This window comes from Curcuma longa, chromosome 21, assembly GCF_044706935.1.
Source record: "Curcuma longa cultivar G26 ecotype Majalengka, Jawa Barat chromosome 21, ITB_CL_G26_1.1, whole genome shotgun sequence".
In the NCBI taxonomy this organism is placed as follows: Eukaryota; Viridiplantae; Streptophyta; class Magnoliopsida; order Zingiberales; family Zingiberaceae; genus Curcuma; species Curcuma longa.
In genome coordinates, this window is record NC_133881.1 from 6,085,469 (window position 1) to 6,103,511 (window position 18,043).

At 41.9% G+C, this 18,043-nt stretch overlaps 1 protein-coding gene, 1 non-coding gene and 1 pseudogene across 2 annotated transcripts; 2 read left to right on the forward strand and 1 right to left on the reverse strand.

The window, feature by feature from the left end:
• The first annotated feature begins 3,814 nt into the window (after positions 1 to 3,814).
• LOC141814219 (uncharacterized) lies at positions 3,815 to 4,326 on the forward strand (annotated as a pseudogene).
• Positions 4,327 to 8,201: 3,875 nt separating this feature from the next.
• LOC141815100 (uncharacterized) lies at positions 8,202 to 10,256 on the reverse strand. Its single transcript, XM_074703055.1, has one exon. It carries the CDS (start codon positions 10,254 to 10,256, stop codon positions 8,202 to 8,204), a length of 2,055 nt encoding a protein of 684 aa, XP_074559156.1.
• On the forward strand, positions 9,778 to 9,882 carry LOC141815714 (small nucleolar RNA R71). Its single transcript, XR_012600587.1, has one exon. It is a non-coding gene; the product is annotated as a small nucleolar RNA R71 (small nucleolar RNA).
• Positions 10,257 to 18,043: the final 7,787 nt, after the last annotated feature.

The window sequence follows — 18,043 nt, forward strand, 5'->3', positions numbered from 1 at the left end:
CCATAACCGGTCGTGTGGTGCAGGAAGTATTTGAAACTTCGCCGTGGCTATGGGGAGTCTTGTTCCTCGAAGAGAAAGAATGTTAATTGAGTGCTTGAGACGAGACATGAAGTCGTTGTGGTCACCCAGAAGACGACGAGAGAAGAGTTGCGTAAGAATTAAGATAAGAACCACGACGGTGAAGCCTCACATCAAGCCCTCATCCTCACTTCCTTGAAGGGATAAGGTGCGAGATTTCTTCATAATCAGCGTCTTTTTTTGCTATTCCTTTAGTTTTCATGATGGAATTTGGGCGCTTGTCGAAGAAAGACGCGATTTTGAGCAATGTTTTGCTCCTTTGGGGGATTGAACGAGTTTGACGTAGCCGAATGGAGGAAGAAGATATTTTTTTTGAAGTAAAGTAGAACTTGCTTTTGGTTTAGGGTAACCCTAAACTGGTTTAATATTCTTTCTGTGTTTACATAAAGATGTGGTTTTATATAGAACCAACGATTCGATTAATGGTATATCGTGCCCCAGCCAAAAGCACCCCTTTTATATAATCGTCTTCTTGGGCTAAGAGCACAACCATTTTGTTCCTGACCTTGTTGAGTGAATTTAGTATTGAAAGTATTACTATTTCATAATCAGGTTGTCGGATAGTAGTTTGAATTGAAATTACAATGAACACAACTCAAATTTATCTATTGAGAATTTGAGATGACTTGAATGGATTATCTCAAGCTATTGGTTTTGATTCTGAGTGAATTTTTTGAGTCCAAGTGGAAAGTCGCTGAGCAAAACAGAGTGCTCCTGAGTGGGACACCTTGTACCGCCAAGTGTAGAGTTGGGAAGAAGATGTGTAGTGCTCGGGATAGAGCCCCAGTACCATCGACTCCTCGAGCCCGAATGAGTTGTGTGAGCTACATCACTCAAGTAGGAAGTAAAAAAGTCTTAAGTCTTGCAGTGAAGTAACCTCTCCTTAAAACAGATTTATTCTCTCCGGTAGTGTTATGAGATTACGCTGAACATTTATTTCCCAAAATAAAACAGCAAAACCACGAACACAACCTAACATAGGTTGTCGTAGAGAATTGAATGTGTATCTGAATACTATCACAGATTTCTATCGAGCAAAGAATTGCACGGCAAAAAAGAGAAGAATAAGAAACAAAAGGATCAAGTGGAAAGATTTCTCTTTCTCGCCTTTGTCGTTTTCTACTTCTTGCTTATTCTGCCTAAGTTTTCTTGCTCATATCATGCTCAAGATCAAAGCGCTTCCCTATATAGGAAATCCTCGAGCAACATGCAACAACATGTGGCATGTGGATTTATCATGCAAAGGCATGTGGTGCGCCTTGTGGTATGCTCCTGGCCGAGCCATGTGGGCTAAGCATGCAAAAGAAAATCGTGGCAAATTCTAACTAATCCACATGGGAACATTATTGCTCAACTGCGGTCCGTTGCATTCAGCAATGTTCACGTAAGAGCCAGTTGGATTGTTACAATCTGGACTCTCGATTCTTACACTCTCTCTCTGCAATATAAATTAGCCTTAATGTCACTCAATTTTCAATGTGAGACTAATGCATCATTCACTTCCATGTATATTTTTCCATCAAGCATCACATGAATGAAAACAAGGTATATGATAACCTTCAGCAGTTGAGTTATCTTTTTTGTTGGTTATAATGCAGAAGAGAGCTTTCGACAAAGCCGAGCAATACCCTCCTTCGTCGTGACCAACTGTAGTTTTTCGATTTACCTTCTCACAAATGGTCGTGAGGTATGAGATGAGGGTGGCAGATTCTACCTTCTGCATAAGAAGAGTATTATCCTTTGAATCTTCCCTTGTGAAAATATATTTGCTCATTGGCCGACCAGTAGATGCGATATCTTTGAATTGTTCTGTTGTTTGTTTATGCATAAATATATTTCATCTAGGACTCTCCCTAATACAATTCAGTTCTCATGAATGTGTTCATTCGTGATCATTATGATTGTAACAGCCAAGCTTTATGATGTTTAAACTTGTTTGTAAGGTAATCAAGTCAAGCCAAGCCGAGCCTAAAATGAATCAATCTTTTGAAATGATTGTTCAAGCTTGATTTGCCTTCTTTTTTATTAGCTTGAGTTTGGTTCAAGTTTGGTTTGTTTAAATGTTATCGAACTTTCAATTCAAACTTGCTTAATTATTTGAAATTTTTACATTTTAAGCTATTTAGTTGGTTATTTAGTTTGATAATACAAATTTGCTTGTTTATTTTGAAACTTTCTTTCTTTATTTAGCATGTTGATAAAAGTTTTATTGATGAACATGGTTCACAAATATTATTTACGAACGTTGTTTATGAATGTTATTCACGAACATTGTTCACGAACATTAATGAGCTGAATACATATATGTTCAAACTTGTTTGTTTAGTTTAATGAGTTGTTTAAGCTTATTTATTTAATTGATCTTGTGTGTATTGAATGAACATAAATAAGCTTTTACAAAGATAAACACTAAGCTTATTCATGAACATTCAGTTCATTTATAGCTCTGGTAGCCATGAACACGTCTGATTCTGTAAGAATGCATAAGAATTGTGTCTTCAATTCTCTTCTAAGTGACCCCACTTCTTTATCACATAGGTGATCTCTCGAGAGTTATTCATTATTCTACTACGATCATTAAAAGCAAGAATGCTTACCCTTCATCCATTCACTAATTCACCGGGTCGGGTCCCCCACAGTGATTGCCTTTTGATATAGTTAGGTTATCCCTTGGAACTTAGTTATTGAGATCTCCAATCAACATAGGTTGAGTTTCTTTTGCATTTACAGTTGGCATTGGCATCAACATCAAGCTCATTTCTCGTGATAAGCTAGCAACTAACCCTTTGTGTAACCCTTTGGTTAGTGATTCATAAGGTTATTTTTTGACTATACATAATCAATAGTGATAACTCCGATTGAGAGTAGTTGTTTAATGGTATTATATCTATGACGTATATATTGAGACTTACTATTATACAGATGATTCTATATTCAATCAATTGTTGATTGACTATAACAATGTATGCAAATTATCGACATATATTATTTTTTTATTGCACATAATCAATAGTGATAACTACGGTGGAGAGTAGTTGCTTAATGGTATTATATCTACGATGTATATGTTGAGACTTACCATACCTATGAGCGTAGGTACGCACATATCAACCCTAATTTTTTCAAGTTATTAAACTCCTTCCTCATGTAAAATCCTAATTTGAGCGTCGGAGTGGCTTGTCGGGACACACCTCTGATGTCATTCTAACTCTTTTTTGAGTATTTTTCAAGTTCCTTCGTCTTTCTCGATAACTATCTTCGAGGAACGTGCACGTCAGTAGTTTGTGAACCGAGGCTTGATCATTCACAGTGTATTAGTCGGAACAAATTAACGCTATCTGTGGGAAATCTGAGCTGAGACATTACGATGGTTAACACCAGAAGAATTAATGTCAATTACAACTCCATTGGAGAGAAAAGTTATGGCGAGAAAATCTTCTCTAATAGCATGTGATCCATCTCCTCTTTGGATTAAAATTCTAAGTTTCTTTTCTCCCTTGTCGATGAAATCTTATATCTTCAATCTCCTTTTCTCTCTTTCTCCTCTATCTCCCCTCTTCAATCACCATCCAAATCTCTATTGCCCTCCGATCAATCTTCGATTCCTCGTCTCCCCTCTATGGTCCCCCTCAGCCACCGTCTTTGATGGGGAGAAACACCCGAAACAAACGCAACTATGCAGCGACCCTTGAACCTTCGTCCCCAAATCTCGATCCGACTCGTCCTCCATGACGCCATGGCAATCTTCTATTCTTCCTTATCTTCTTCTCACTTCTTCTTCTTCTTCCTCCTCCTCTCCTATCTTCTCCTTCTCTCCCTCACTATTGTCGAAGATCACTCCTCGGCTTCTAACGACACCACCATCTACGATCTCCTCCCTTGGTACAACCTCTCTCGGGCCTCCTCTCCGACATGGTCAAGTCCTTCTCCCTAAGTTCCAACGGAAGCTTTTTTGTCGATCTCGACGACCCTTGCTACGTCAACTTCGAGTATCTCATCTACTACTAGACCAAGGTTTCTGGCATCGTCAAGTATAGCGGCATCAAGGACCTCAAGGGAGTCAAGGTCCAACGATTTCTGATTTGGCTGGAGGTCGACGCCATCAAGGTCGACCTCCCACCTTCCCAGTATATATACTTCTAGGTTGTGTGGATCACGTGCAATCTCAACATCGAGCAGTTCCGGATGGTGCACTCCTGCAATGGGAATAAGGAGCTCCTAGAGGGAGCCCAGGAGCTTTTCGATTAGTTTCTATAGCTCCAAAATGACACACACATATGATGAATAAGTTGGAGAATGCTTTCTACAAGATCTAAATAAAGTGTAATTTTCTGGAAGAAAAAAAATGATTTGGCTATCACTGTAACTATGATGGTGTCAGCTCAAGACATATACTCTCTAGCAAATATCATCAAATAAGGAGACATTCCTAGCATTATTGAAGTAGAGCTTCAACATTGAGCATAAGCCTCTCTCCGGATCATTAAGATATTTTCTTTAACACTATTTATCTCAGATTACTAATCCTTACAGTATTGCTTCATTTAATATTTATTCACTTGAAGTCTCTAGAAACTTTCAGGTGCTTCCAGAAACTCTCTTGGTCTGAGACCAGTGATATCCATCAACAATTATCTTTCTCAGAGTCCGATCTCCCTAGACTCGGACATAGTCACGCACAGAACGCAAAAACTTATGGTCTCTCATTACTACTATATCTAAAGCTTGAAATTGACGACGGGCCGACCTTGCCAACGAGGGCTCCGACAAATTTAAATCATTTCATTAAAGTTAAAAATATAATATTACCAAATATTTTTCATGATGATCCAGGATATTAATTGACTTGGATCCTCTACCTTTCCTCAATAAATGTTCAATTGTAGGGATGTTAACCAATTTATCCAATTCAACCTCGTCAGGTATCCTCGAAATAATGCATTGGTGTTCTTACGTCACTCGTTATTGGTTTGAAATGGTTCTAGAAGCCCGGTTCAAGGCATTGCCCGTGTCACTCAGGCGCCCCGGAGTACTAAAAGAACCCTATCCCCTGTCACAGGATATCTTTTTACGGATCTCTCCCCAATAACGAATGACCGCTAACTATCCCTCATAGGAATTTAACTACGCATTAGGAAACCCCTCGGAACTCGCCCGGTTCAAGGCATTCCCCTGTTACAGAGCGCCCCGGTGTACGGCCTAATGATTCCCCAATTCATAGTAAATCCCTACCCTCATGGATTCACACACACATAATTTATCATCAAGCACAAGCACAAATCCACAAAGCAATAGACAGTTATATCATAGAAAACGGTAGATTAATCAAATCCAAATACAATCATCCATTACATCTGATTTATCCTACATCCTAGAATCTAGGGAATCTACTCCATAATGTGGAGATTACAATCCATAGGAAGGAAAGAATACATCTCAATCCAAGGATAAAACAAAGAAATGCAGAAATGAGACTTATCTTCCTCCTTCGGACTGCAATCTCGGCGTAGATGGGATGAGGATGGTCTGGAGCAGTCGGATCGGTGGATGGATCGTCGAATCTCGCTCCGAAACAGGCGTCGGTGGCTCTAGAACAGCTCCGGTGGCTCTCCAAGGTCTCCCCCCTTTCCTAGGTCTCAATAAGGACCTATTTATAGTGCAGGTCACGAAGCAGCACGCCCCCGTGCACACGGCCGTGCCTGGGAGGCACGGCCCCGTGTGGGCGTCGGGCACAGGAGGAGGCACGGCCGTGCTTTGGGGGCACGGCCTGAAGCAGTGAAGCCTCTGTTCTGGGGCACGGCCGTGCCTCTGGGGCACGGTCCAGACTTGTCTCCCTTCTGTTTGAAGGCACGGCCGTGCCTGTGAGGCACGGCCTAAGCCTGTCTTCTCTTCATTTGCTGGACACGGCCGTGTGTTTGAGACACGGCCAGCTGCTTGGACCCTTCTGTTTTGGCACACGGCCGTGCCTGGTAGGCACGGCCAACAGCAGTGGCTTCCTTCTGGATGGAGACACGGCCGTGCCTGTGAGGCACGGCCATGACTTGGCTGGATTCTGTTTTGAAGCACGGCCGTGTCTGTGAGACACGGCCTCTGGCTGCTGCTGAGGGGGAGTGTTGGCACGGCCGTGCCTGTGAGGCACGGCCTGGACTTGATGATCTTCTGTTTGGGCACACGCCCGTGCCCTTTGAAACACGGCCAGGAAGCTGAGAGACACGGCCGTGCCTATGAGGCACGGCCCTGTCTTGCCTTGTCTTCAATGGGTACTCCGTTTTACCCGTTTTTGCTCCATTTTCCACCCTGAAACATGTAAAAGCACGAGCAGATCTCCGAACTAGGAAATGTAAGATATGTGCCTAAATGCATGAATATGGGATGCAATGTACACAAGAATTAAGCAATAAACTCAGAAAGATGTGCAAATAAAGCATAAATACATGTATACATCCTACGCACATCACACCCCCAGACTTAAACCTTTGCTTGTCCTCAAGCAAAAACTTAGCGTCTAGATGTAGATAATCAATGCAAGCAAGTTATATATCCTAAGCACAGCAATCTAATCTTATCAAACATGAGTAATGGTAAGCATGAAACTCAAAATCATCAAAACAATGGCCTAGAAGTAGTTCTCCGTGCTAAGTGCAAAAAGTGACCTAAATCCATTTGGTATCAAAATCCTTACTTCTAGTCAAGTCGTCATGCTACCGAATTCCTAAGTGTTCCCGGCCTTAGACACTTACCTGCCACAGGCTTGGTTCATATCTTCCATTGCACAAGGTCTCAAAGGATTACCTCAAGTCAAGGGAATCAAATCATTTATTTCCCCAGTAACCGCTTTTCGGTCTCAAAGGGGTAAATGAAAAGTTTCCACTCTCGATACTATTTTTTTTTCATCCTTTTATTGTTTTTGCAATTGAATTTGCTTTTATTGCAAACGGTAGAATGTTTTGTTTTTTTTTTTTTTTTTTAGCAAGGATGTAAGATTTTTCCAAAAGAGCTTACATGCCTTGAGTTGGTCCAGTAACCAAAATGCAATGGAAGATCACCATGGAAACACTAGTACTAAACAGGTTTCATGAATCATGACTACTTTCAGAAATCTATCAACCTCCTAGATTAGGTATAAGTGAAAGAGATCCTAAAACCAGGCCAAGGTTTGACTATCCAAGTTATCTTAGCTCACTTCCTACTTATGAAGATAAGAAAAGATATAGTCCTAGGATATTAACTACAAGCACTAATCATCCTTATCTTAACAAATGCTACTGTTCTTGCAAGAGAGACAAGCATAAGATGACTTGGTGATTACTGACATGATAATCTACCGTGCATAAAGCAAAATTCAAAGCAAATTGCAAAAACAAATTTCAAAGCAAATTGCAAAAGCAAATTTCAAAACAAATTGCAAACTAAGTAAAGAAAACAAACTTCAAAGCAAAATGCAACTATTTACACTATATACATATTTTTGGTCTCCCCCAGACTTGAACATTTCTACCTCCTACCAGGGCCTGGAGGAGGTGATGGAGGAAGCAAATCTGGGAGTTTTATGGTATATTTGAGATGGAAGAAAGTGGAGAAGAGATGGAAAAAGAAAAGAAGTGGAAAGATGAGGTTTAGGAATGTGGAAGAGGTGAGATGTGATAGTAGAAGGCTGAGTTTTGGGAGTACACGGCCGTGTGCAAGGAAGCCACGGCCGTGTGCCTTTTTAAAACAAAGGGAGCACGGCCCATGTCTAAAGGACACGGCCTAACAAGGTCACCCTTCTATTTATGAGGCACGCCCGTGTCTACAAGGCACGGGTTAGACAAGACATGCTGCAAATGGATCCACACGGCCGTGCCTTGGAGGCACGGCCTAGGGCTGTCACGGTTCTGTTTGCAAGCACGCCCGTGCTTAGTAGACACGGCTTGTGGATGGCGTGCTTCTGTTGGGAAGCACGGCCGTGTCTATGAGACACGGCCAGGTGCTGGATTGTGCCTTGTTAAAGGCACGGCCGTGCCTAAGAGGCACGGCCCAGCTTTATTAGCTTCCGGTTCAGAAAGTTTCTTGCAAAAGCAAGAAAACTTATTAGCACTTATTGAAACCAACAAAAACTCTAAAAGTCTACATATGTACAGGGTTCATTTATTTACCTTTCGTAATCGAGCCCTTGGTGGTACTTTATATTTTTCCTTTTTTTCATAAAGCTTCCTTATTTTCCCGGCCGGTACGGGTCTCTTTGTCGGCAATGTGAAAGAATGGTACAATACTTTCTTTGTTTGCTGAATATCATCCAGCTCACAGTGATGCTTCTTTTCTGAAAGAATGGCTTTTGAGTCTTGCGAGAGGTCGAACTCCACTCTTTCTCTTCCAACTTCCAGGGATAACCTATGATTCTTCATATCAATGATAGCCCCAGCAGTGGATAAGAATGGCCTTCCCAAAATGATTGGGACTGACGGATCTTCTTTCATATCAAGTACAATGAAGTCGGTGGGGATGGTGAATCCCCCGACTTCCACCGACACATCTTCAACTATGCCCCTTGAATATATATGTGAGCAGTCCGCTAGTTGAAGTGCCGTGGCGTTAAGTTTAAGATCCGAAAATCCAAATTTATCACTTGTTGTGTGGGGAATGATGTTGACGCTCGCCCCTAGGTCACAGAAAGCTCTACCAATTGAAATATTATCTAATTTGCATGGAATGGTAAAACTACCTGAGTCCTTGAGCTTAGGAGAAAGTCCCTTGTTTGATATTATGTTACTCACTTCCTCCGGGAGCGCCACCATCTTTTTGGCCCGAGTGAGGTCCTTTGTGGATACAAGTCCCTTAATGAAATTTGATAATTTGGGCATCTCGGTAAGTGCATCAAGAAGGGGAGTATCCACTATAATGTCTTTGACTCTGCCAAACAGTCTCTCAAACTCTTCATCTATTATCTGGAGCTTTTGATTGATGGGTATCTCTTGCACTAAAGTTTTCTTAGATTGTGCTCCACCAGACATAACAATCTCAAGTTCCTCAGGTTCATCTTCAATGCTAGGCATAAAGGAATGAGGTTGTTCATCGGTAGTTGTGCTTGGGATACCCTCCAGAGGAGCTATCATATAAGGTTTCTTTCCTTTCACAATCGGATTACTCCTCAACTCAATAGCATAACATTGCTCCATTCGGCTAGGGACTGGTTTTCCTGGGAATGTACCCACTGTTCTGGAGGTGAGGGAAGTATTCATCTGAGTCATATGAATTTCCTGCATTTTCATCCTCTTATCATGGTCATCAAGTTTCTCATTAATTCTAACCATGTTACCTTGAAGTTCCTCCAGAATTTTCAACATTTTCTGGGTATCCGACACCTCGTTATTTGACTTAGGTGGAGCTTGAATAGATGGCCTTTTGTTGTTGTGGCAAGCTTCAAAAATTGAAGTCACTGCACTAACCTTGCTTGATTGACTTGTTTCTTTCTTCTTACTCAAGCTCTCTAACTGAGCCATAAATGATGTACTGGTGTCTGTTTCACATTTCCCAGGAGGTTTTGGAATGACATCTCTTTTATCAGCCCATTGATGTTGGTTGAGAGCCACACATTCAATTAACTCCTCGGCTTCTTTTACGCTCTTATTCATTAAGGCACCTCCTGCAGCAGAATCCAAATGTACTTTTGTTTGAGAATTGATTCCGTCGTAGAAGATGTGAATGATTAGCCATTGATCAAATCCATGATGTGGGCATTTTCTCAACATTCCTTTAAACCTTTCCCAAACTTCAAATAAAGATTCTCCGTCATTTTGTTTGAAGTCTGTGATCATGTTTCTCATTTGGGCTGTCTTACTTGGGGGATAGAATCTGTTCAAGAACATCTTTTCACATTGCTCCCAAGTAGATATTCCATTTTGAGGTAAATGGTTGAACCAATCTTTCGCCTTATCTTTGAGTGAGAAACTAAATAGAAGAAGTCTTGTTGCATCTAAACTGACCCCAGGACATTTCATGACACTGCAATATTCTGAAAAAATTCTCATGTGTAAGCCAGGGTCTTCATTTGGTTCTCCTCCAAACTGACTTTTCTGAACCATAGTAATGAACTCCGGTTTGATTTCAAAACTTTTTGCTTCAATGTTTGGAGGAGTGATGCATGATGACATCCCTCTCGCCTTTGGTGCTGCGTAGTCCTTCAAAGATTTCCGAGACATGTTCTTAGATGTAAGGTTTGCTAGGATCTACACAAACACAATAAAAGAATATATGAATAACTTTCAGAAAGAAGAATTCTGCATAAATGAATGTACCAATGAATGAAAGAAATAAAAGAATAAATGGAAGCTATGTATAAGAAAATAAAAAGAAAAACTTAATGTGCTAAATTAGTAAATAATTGCGCACGATCCCCGGCAACGGCGCCAAAAACTTGATAGCGTTCCGCAAGTATACGGAATGTCGTCAAGTAATAAAAAGATCGAATCCACAGGGACCGTGGAATTACTTACTATATCTAGCACAAAAAGGTGGAGAGAATATTGAGCATGAGTTGTGTGGGGGAGATGGGAGTGTTCTAAAGTACTTTATCCTAGAATTCAGAGAAAGGGATCGACTGTGACACTATGTGGTGAAACGATCCTAGGATTTCGGACTCCTCAGAGAATGGATTGATTGACTTGGATCCTCTACCTTTCCTCAATAACTGTTCAATTGTAGGGATGTTAACCAATTTATCCAATTCAACCTCGTCAGGTATCCTCGAAATAATGCATTGGTGTTCTTACGTCACTCGTTATTGGTTTGAAATGGTTCTAGAAGCCCGGTTCAAGGCATGCCCGTGTCACTCAGGCGCCCCGGAGTACTAAAAGAACCCTATCCCCTGTCACAGGATATCTTTTTACGGATCTCTCCCCAATAACGAATGACCGCTAACTATCCCTCATAGGAATTTAACTACGCATTAGGAAACCCCTCGGAACTCGCCCGGTTCAAGGTCTGCCCCTGTTACAGAGCGCCCCGGTGTACGGCCTAATGATTCCCCAATTCATAGTAAATCCCTACCCTCATGGATTCACACACACATAATTTATCATCAAGCACAAGCACAAATCCACAAAGCAATAGACAGTTATATCATAGAAAACGGTAGATTAATCAAATCCAAATACAATCATCCATTACATCTGATTTATCCTACATCCTAGAATCTAGGGAATCTACTCCATAGCGTGGAGATTACAATCCAAAGGAAGGAAAGAATACATCTCAATCCAAAGATAAAACAAAGAAATGCAGGAAATGAGACTTATCTTCTTCCTTCGGACTGCAATCTCGGCGTAGATGGGATGAGGATGGTCTGGAGCAGTCGGATCGGTGGATGGATCGTCGAATCTCGCTCCGAAACAGGCGTCGGTGGCTCTAGAACAGCTCCGGTGGCTCTCCAAGGTCTCCCCCCTTTCCTAGGTCTCAATAAGGACCTATTTATAGTGCAGGTCACGAAGCAGCACGCCCAGCACGCCCCCGTGCACACGGCCGTGCCTGGGAGGCACGGCCCCGTGTGGGCGTCGGGCACAGGAGGAGGCACGGCCGTGCCTTGGGGGCACGGCCTGAAGCAGTGAAGCCTCTGTTCTGGGGCACGGCCGTGCCTCTGGGGCACGGTCCAGACTTGTCTCCCCTTCTGTTTGAAGGCACGGCCGTGCCTGTGAGGCACGGCCTAAGCCTGTCTTCTCCTCATTTGCTGGACACGGCCGTGTGTTTGAGACACGGCCAGCTGCTTGGACCCTTCTGTTTTGGCACACGGCCGTGCCTGGTAGGCACGGCCAACAGCAGTGGCTTCCTTCTGGATGGAGACACGGCCGTGCCTGTGAGGCACGGCCATGACTTGGCTGGATTCTGTTTTGAAGCACGGCCGTGTCTGTGAGACACGGCCTCTGGCTGCTGCTGAGGGGAAGTGTTGGCACGGCCGTGCCTGTGAGGCACGGCCCTGGCTTGATGATCTTCTGTTTGGGCACACGCCCGTGCCCTTTGAAACACGGCCAGGAGGCTGAGAGACACGGCCGTGCCTATGAGGCACGGCCCTGTCTTGCCTTGTCTTCAATGGGTACTCCGTTTTACCCGTTTTTGCTCCATTTTCCACCCTGAAACATGTAAAAGCACGAGCAGATCTCCGAACTAGGAAATGTAAGATATGTGCCTAAATGCATGAATATGGGATGCAATGTACACAAGAATTAAGCAATAAACTCAGAAAGATGTGCAAATAAAGCATAAATACATGTATACATCCTACGCACATCAAACATCTTAAGCAAACATCTCTGAGGAGGTGTGGACCTAGGATGATTGGGTATAAGTCAAAGTGTCCAAAGGTATTTGAATAACCCATAAAGGATTCATTGCTCCTTGTAAAAAGAGATGTATACCCTGCAATAGCTTGTTAGGATTGTTACTAAAAGTCTTTGGCCAAAACATTACATGTCAAGAGTACGACACTCTTGGACACATGTACAAGTAACTTGAATCCATAAGATAAGAAAATTAGTTTGGGCTAGGTGTGATGTAGTCAGCCTAGTGGGGACTGACACATATAGACCATGTCTTGAACCAAGCGGGTATAAAACTGTAAAAGGAACGAGGCACGTTGCATTAGAGCTGTTGAAGGGTTTAAAAATGTTTTGGAATCAATTATTGATTTTCTGATCAATTGGAGATCATGATGTGCTACTAGGTGCCACTCATGATCATTTTGCAATTAATGGTTAATTACAGATGACCAACATAAGCAGGAACAGGAACTTATTGGCTCACACGCACTACAAGTTCTCCGAAGGGCTAAAAATGAGTTTGAGAATTGGATTCTCAGAATGAAGAGAAATAAAGTTTGGTTGGACTAGATAAAGGACAAAATAATGGAATTTGTCTTATGAAGAGGAAATGAACGAAATTGATTTCGTTCAAATTGGAGGTCATTTAGTTATTGAACCAAATCATTTGATTTTGAATCAAATTGAACCAACTTAGTTTGGTTCATGATGAAAGATATTTTGGCAGAACGGATGTGATAAGAAGCTTCGTCTTGTGAAGATGAATTGAACAAAAGTGGTTTGGATCAAATCGAAGATCGTTTGGTTATTGAACAATGAACATGAGCTGAACTCGGTTCAACCTGGGTTAATTTTCTTCTCTGGTTCAACCCAAAAACCCAAATCATGATTTTGGGTTACTGTAGCTTCTCAATGAGCCGCGATAAAAATAGGGCATCACGCCCTATTCATTGCCACCCACCAAACCCTACGACCCTGAAGCTTCTTCTTTGTGGGTGTGTCATCGTCGATGCCTCCTGTCCATGTGAGGGCATGGTCGGATCGAAGAGCCACCGCCACTGATTGCATGAGGTGTGATCCCGACTCCACCAATCGTGAGAATGTTGAGAAAATAGAGGAGGGCGTGGTTGCTTCGCTGGCTGCGGACTTGCCGACAGCTTTATCAGCTACGAACCTGCAAGATGCTTTGATGGCCGAGGGAGAATGAAGTCAGTGGTGTCTCATCGCTCCCAGCATTGGCAGCCAATCCTGATCATTCTTCTCCTCTTCCTCTACTTTATTTGCCATCGTAGATGCTCATTTGGGTGTTTTCCACCTGCCGTTGATCTCTAGAGAAGGTATCTGGTGGAGGAGAAAGGGGAACCCACGTGCCATCCCTGTTTTGGTTGTGTGGGAGAGGAGGAGAAGATGTTGTTCATGCCATCCCTATTTTGGCCATGTGGGAGAGGAGGAGAAGATGTTGTTCATGCCATCCCTATTTTGGTTGTGTGGGAGAGGAGGAGGAGATGTTGTTCATGCCATCCCTATTTTGGCTGCGTGGGAGAAGAGGGCGAACGCTGTCAGATTATATTAGGTTTTGTTGTTAAAACCTTGCCCAGTCACCGAAAATTATTTTCGATCCTTGGATAAGTTGTCCGGCCATTGCCAATCAATCCTTCTCGTGTGACGACCATCAATCATCTCTACGGAAACTTATGAAATTTTTGGATATTGTTCCATCAATGTTGAAAAGGTTCTGACCGTTTGTCCTAAATTGACGGTCAAAGGTTGACCACTGAAAACTATACTAGAAATATGATTTTCGGTGATAGTTAGAAAACTCTGGAAAATGATTGCAACAAATGTTGTTGTGTGTTTTCTGGAATAAGGGTTTTCTCTTGAATAGATCATTATCGATCATCAGCTAGTGTCGAAGACGATGATGCGACTCATGGCTTCCGAAGCCGTCCAAACGAGAGTTTGGCGTGGATCACCAGTATAGGCAGGACTTCGCAAAGGACCGCTCGATTGATGCCAACTTCACTCAACGTCATTAATAAGGTACGCGTTGAATAACAATTATTTTAAATTTTTTAATTTTCTGCCATGCCTTGTACATGTTATTTCTTGTTTTGCATGCGTGTGTTATGATAATAATTAGTTTAGTTATTTGTATATTTCTGCTGCACATATTTGTGAAAAGTGTAAACACATACATTGTATCGGAACAATCCCAACAGACTCGGTAAGGGGAATAGTATGCGTCAGTCTAACTTAAGGTTTCACTGGAAACCTAAAGTCAAGACCAAACAGTTTACAAAAACTATTTTATTTCCTGTTATTTTATTTCTGTACTAGCTTGTAATGTAGGAAAGGAGGAGCTAAAACTTTATATTCCAGACATCCTTATCTAGATCCAGGTGATGTGCGTAGGGTATACATACGTTTTTACCACTTTTATTGCACATCCTTATGTGTTTCATGATATTATCCTATGTTTGTCACATCCCTTATCCATACATTAGGTATATTTTCCTCATTTCCTAGTTCGGAGGTCTGCTCTTATATTTTGTGTATTTGCAGGACAGAACTGAAGCGAAATAAGGTGAAATAGAGATCGAATGAATAGAAGGCAAAGCAGGGTCATGCCTATAAGGCACGACCGTGTTTTATCTCCTAAGGGGTCGTGTTTATAAGGCACGACCATGTCTCATTACCCGAGCCACACCAGCTAGCAGTCATGTCCACCAGATGATGTGCGTAGGGTATATATGTGTTTTTTACGCTTTGATTGCACATCTTTCCGCATTTCATATCATTATCCTAAGTTTATTGCATCTTTTATCTATGCATTAGGCGTGTTTTCTTCATTTCCTAGTTCAGAGGTCTGCTTTTGTGTTTATGCTTTTGCAGGATGGAAATGGAGCAAAAGAAGGCAAAACGGAGAATTAAACGAAGACAAGGCAAGACAGGGTCATGCCTTTAAGGCATGACCATGTCTCATCATCCTGAGGGGTCATGCCTACAAGGCACGACCTTGCCTCACCACCAGAGCTTCTGTTGCTGAGGGTCGTGCCTTATAGGCAATGCCATGCCCCTACCAGAGCTGTGTAAGATTGGGGCCATGCATACCAGGCACGGTCGTGCCTTAAATCCCAGCAAATTCCAGCTTGAAGTCGTGCCAATGAGGCACAGTCGTGCCTATTTTCCTGAGCATCAACTACTCTTAGCCGTGCCTACCAGGAACGGCTGTGTGACGGAGCTTGGAGGCCGTGTGTCCTAGGCCGTGCCACCAGGCACGACCCTGTGGCGAAAACCTGATAGCGTGGGCATATAAATACCCCTCTTATTTGCCCTAAGAAAGGGGGGAGCTAGAGGTGGGTGAATAACGCGTCTTTTCGTTAGTTTGACTTTACAAAAATTAGCAGTGAAATTAGTAATAGAAAGCATAGGAGACTCGCAAATTTACTTGGTTCTAACCCCCCAGGATTAGCACATCCAAGGCTTATACACGGGAAGACGCCCGTCCACTAATGGTCTTCTTTCCGGACCTTTGTTCGGAAGCGGAGAAACTCGTGTTACAGTCCAAAGTAATAATAGAAAGAATAAATGATAAGATAATAATAATCAGACCAAACTCTTGTGTAGACAGTTCTGGAAGTCCTGAGCGCAGCACCCCCTTCTTGGAGCTTTCTCGATCACACGAGCAAGATCTGTTCACGTTCACCAGCACCGTAGGATAAAGAATGTGGAGAATTAGTGTTGCTCTTTGTGGTGCATGTTAAGGCCCTTATATAGACTCGTCCGAGGGCTTGAATTTTTATCCGAGTGCTTGAAATCGATCTTATCCCCATCCAATTCCGTCAGTCTATCGGGGTCGATTCATTTTGATCCGGGCGCCTGGATCATTTAGGGGCACCTGGACTGTCCGAGTGCTTGGAGTAACATCCGGGCACCCAGATCCAGTCAACTCAGATTTGACCTGATCTGGTTCCGTCGGTCTATTAGAGCTGATTTTTCCTGATCCGAGCACTTGGACCATCCAGGGGCGCCTGGATCGTCCGGGCACTGGAATAACATTTGAGCGCCCAGATCAGTCAACTCAGATTTGACCTGAGTTAACCCTGAGCTTGGTTCATTTGCTTCTATTTGCTTCTTTTATGCTTTCTCAATCTTGCTTTCAGCTCTCAGTTTTTTGTAAGATTAGCATACAAACAATAAACAACCTAAGCCTAACTGTAGTTCGTCTGACCTAATAGGCTTACTTAAGCCTTACCTTATAGGTCTAACCTACTAGGCTTACCCGTGCCTAACTTCCAGTTAGGACTAGTCACTTCCATAGGTAGACTTTCCACCTGCCGAACATTCGATCACCCTTGACTTGTTTGGACTTTTCCTTGCCTAACCTCCAGCTAGGACTAATCACTTCCATAGGTAGACTTCTCATACCTATCTTCACTCACCAGGTCTTCCTCGCTCAACCTCCAACCAGGACTTCCTACCCAGCTTCATTCACTAGGTCTTCCTTACCTAACCTCCAGTTAGGTCTTCCTGTCCAACTTCACTCACCAGGACTTTTCCTAGCCTCCAACTAGGACTGCATAACCTCCAACTAGGACTTCCTTTGCCTAACCTCCAGTTAGTGATCTTCCTTGTGTAGCCTCCAACTAGGACTTCCCCTGCCTAGCCTCAACTAGAATTTCTCCTTACCCGATCTAACCAACTAAAACTTCTTGCTAGTCTTTTGGTCAACCTTAACCTGACTAAACTTCACTCACATTCCAATATTAGATCTTGTTTGGATCAACCCTTGGTCGAACTAATCAGACCTAGGTGTATTGTCAAACATCGAAACTCTAGGGGCAGACTTGTGCTCCTTGCACCAACAATCTTCCTATTGATATTTGATAATTTCTTAAGTTAAATCTCAGTCAAGGTTTAATAATCTAGAAGAAATTTAGATTTTTAATTTAAGTTGTTCTCCCCTTTTTCATACATCAAAAAACTTGTTATATTGCACCAACAATTATGGTATGTCCTATGATTACAACTTAGTCTTGACAGTTCTTGAAAGACTATAGTAGATTTCAAAAATAATTTTTCAAAGAGTTTTTCTAAAAATATTTTTAATATAAATTTTTAAAAGATTTTTAAACCAAGTTTTGAAATGTATTTTTGAGATATAAAGTAGATGGTTTTTTAAAAAATATTTATTACTCTTTCAACTAGGATCTCCCCCTTAACCTGACGCATTCTTAGGATTCTTTGTTAACTATAAAACAACCTCTCTATGTGTCTTAGGATTTGACCTAAATTAATAGAATAATTAAAAATAATTTTGAAACATGATTTTGAAATAGCTTTTCAAAGATTTTTTAAGTGTTTTTCAAAGATTTATAAAAGATCATTTTGAAATATGTTTGCTCTTTTGATTTTAGACATTTCCCTTAATCTAATACTTCCTTAGGGCTCCTTGTTATTCCACAAGGTAAACTTCCCTATGTGTTTAAGAGGTTAATCCAAGTTAACAGAACAAATAGTTTATGATTTTCAAAATATTTTTTCAAAATATGAATTTTAATTGAACTTTTAATTTGGACTTCCCCCTAAATCCTGATACTTTCCTTAGGACTCCTTGTTGACCACAAGATAATCTCCCTATGTGTCTTAGGGGTTGTTTCAAGTCAAAAGCTCACTTT